This window comes from Octopus bimaculoides, chromosome 26 (assembly GCF_001194135.2).
Source record: "Octopus bimaculoides isolate UCB-OBI-ISO-001 chromosome 26, ASM119413v2, whole genome shotgun sequence".
In the NCBI taxonomy this organism is placed as follows: Eukaryota; Metazoa; Mollusca; class Cephalopoda; order Octopoda; family Octopodidae; genus Octopus; species Octopus bimaculoides.
The window spans coordinates 21,731,050-21,733,490 of record NC_069006.1 but is presented as its reverse complement, the minus strand read 5'-3'; the positions used below and the strand labels follow the sequence as shown (position 1 = coordinate 21,733,490).

General features: G+C 37.5%; 2 protein-coding genes across 2 annotated transcripts in view; one reads left to right on the top strand and one right to left on the bottom strand.

The window, feature by feature from the left end:
- Positions 1-2,441, bottom strand: part of LOC106880674 (DNA repair protein RAD51 homolog 3) — a 107,263-nt gene that overhangs the window by 91,023 nt on the left and 13,799 nt on the right. The gene's annotated exons all lie outside the window — the stretch shown is intronic.
- LOC106880672 (protein phosphatase 1E) overlaps positions 1-2,441 on the top strand; it is a 77,865-nt gene that overhangs the window by 67,077 nt on the left and 8,347 nt on the right. The window contains exon 3 of the mRNA XM_014930721.2: positions 1,780-1,979. Within this exon, the coding sequence (XP_014786207.1) occupies positions 1,780-1,979 (200 nt within the window). The remainder of the gene's footprint in view (positions 1-1,779; positions 1,980-2,441) is intronic.

The following is a 2,441-nucleotide window of genomic DNA, read 5'->3' as shown; positions in this document are numbered from 1 at the left end:
CAACTTTAACATGGAATAACTTAGGGATTTCTTTTTTTTTTAAGAAGACTAAGAGAAAAAGATGTTTTATATGACACATTCTACCAGTGTTCCAAGTTTCAAAGTGTTTCGTTAATGAAAAATGTGGCCCCCGTTTTAAAAAAAGATCCCAGATAGATGTGTATGTATATCAGCAGTGGTAGCAGGGTAATACTAATAATATTCTTTTCTACTCTAGGCACAAGGCCCGAAATTTGGAGGAAGGGGGTCAGTCGATTAGATCGATCCCAGTACGCAACTGGTTCTTAATTTATTGACCCCAAAAGGATGAAAGGCAAAGTCAACCCCAGCAGAATTTGGACTCAGAACGTAAAGACAGACGGAATACCGCTAAGCATTTCACCCAGTGTGGTAACGGTTCTGCCAGTTTGCCACCGTGTAAACCTAATTAATATTAAATGGGCGATGAAAACTGCTAAAATTATGGCTGATAATTGGGAGAATTGATAACAAAAAGTTGAATGGATGTTATATTGTAAATTCAGAATTCATATCTGTATGTGAAATGCCAAAGATGTCAAAGGGCAACATAATTATAAGTTAATTTAGATGTTGAGTTGGTTAGTTAAGATAATGTGTATATCATTAAATATTATTGGCTTTAATATAATTATATTACGGTGTTCTTAACTTATATAGCTCTAGGTAGGAATAGAATATACATACACACACACACACCCCATGTCTCAATCAATTAGTAATTGTAATTATGATAAGAAGGTATTTTGTAAGTTTTTGAAATATGGCCAGGTGTGTGTATGTGTATATACATACACACACATACATACATAGTATCTGTGTGTGTGTGTGTGTGTATATATATAGTAATGTACATATTGAGTGGTATGTATACATATATCTGTGTGTATGACTGCTCTACTTTTTTTTATTTCTTTACTTGTTTGAGTCATTAGACTGTGGTCATGCTGGGGCACTGCCTTGCAGAACTTTAGCTGAAAAAAATTAACCCCAATATCTATTTTTTTTTTTCTTCTAAGGCCTGCTACTTATTTTATCGGTTTCTTTTGCTGAACTGCTAAGCTAGTGGGACATAAACACACCAACACTGGTTGTCAAATTGTGATGGGGAATAAACACAGACACAAAGACACCCTCAGAGTAAATAGTAAATTGAGGATCTACGGTAGTATTTAAAGGATTCATGAAAAAATGTGGCTTTCGATGTATGTATTTGAAGAATTCCCAACCACTTGGTTCTGGGTTCAGTCCCTCCTCATGGCACCTTGGACAAGTGTCTTCTATAGCCTCGAGCCGACCAAAGCCTTGTGAGTGTATTTGGTAGACAGAAACTGAAAGAAGCCTGTCATATACGTATATGTATATATTTATGTGTTGACAACCAATGTTGGTATGTTTACATCCCCGTAACATAGAATAAGTACTAGGCTTTAAAAATTATAATTCCTGAGGTCGATTTCCTCGACTAAAAACCTTTCAATGCGGTGCCCCAGCATGGCCACAGTCAAATTACTTAAACAGGTAAAAGGAACAAAAAAGAAAATAGGTGAAAAACAGAATAGGAATATTGAAAGAAGTATCTATAAAACTAGTTTTTAAAGAAATAACACACACACACACACATAATGTTGTGATGTTGGTCACTTTACACACCATGGAAACCAGACGACTGACCCTATGAGTCCTAGGACTCAAGACAGTTCTTATTTTTTTCATAACAGAAGCTAATCTAACCTCATTTCTCTCTCCGTATATTTCCAGAAATTGATGCCCGTGCTCTGCTCAAAGAAGTCATTGCCCAAGTACACGAAGTCTGCCTACTGATGCAAGGCAGCTTACCGAAATTCAAAGTGCCTGATTGTAATTATAGAGTCAGTGTGTCGGCTATTCGGAACTTCCGGCGGAAGATGGAAGACCGACACATCGTTCTTCCTGATCTAAATAGTCTTTTTGCCTTAAAAGTACGTAAATGGTTATTTCTTTTTGATTCTGTCTATTATTGTTACATACGTCACCATCGTTGTCGTCATTGTCATCATAAATATAGTCATGATCAAAAATATAATCATGATCAAAATTATCATCATCATCATCATCATCATCATGAACCTCACCATCATTGTTTATGTCATCGTCACCACTATTCTCATCATCATTAATGTCATCATTGTCACTGTTGTCATCATCATCATCATTATAACCATTTCAACATTGTCGTCAATACCACCATTTTGATTATCATCACCATTGTACCCTTCACCACCATCGTCCCCATCACCACCACTGTCCCATCCTCACCACCATCGTCCCATCATCACCACCACTGTCCCATCCTCACCGCCATCGTCCCATCACCACCACCACTGTCCCATCCTCACCACCACTGTCCCATCCTCACCACCATCGTCCCATCATCACCACCA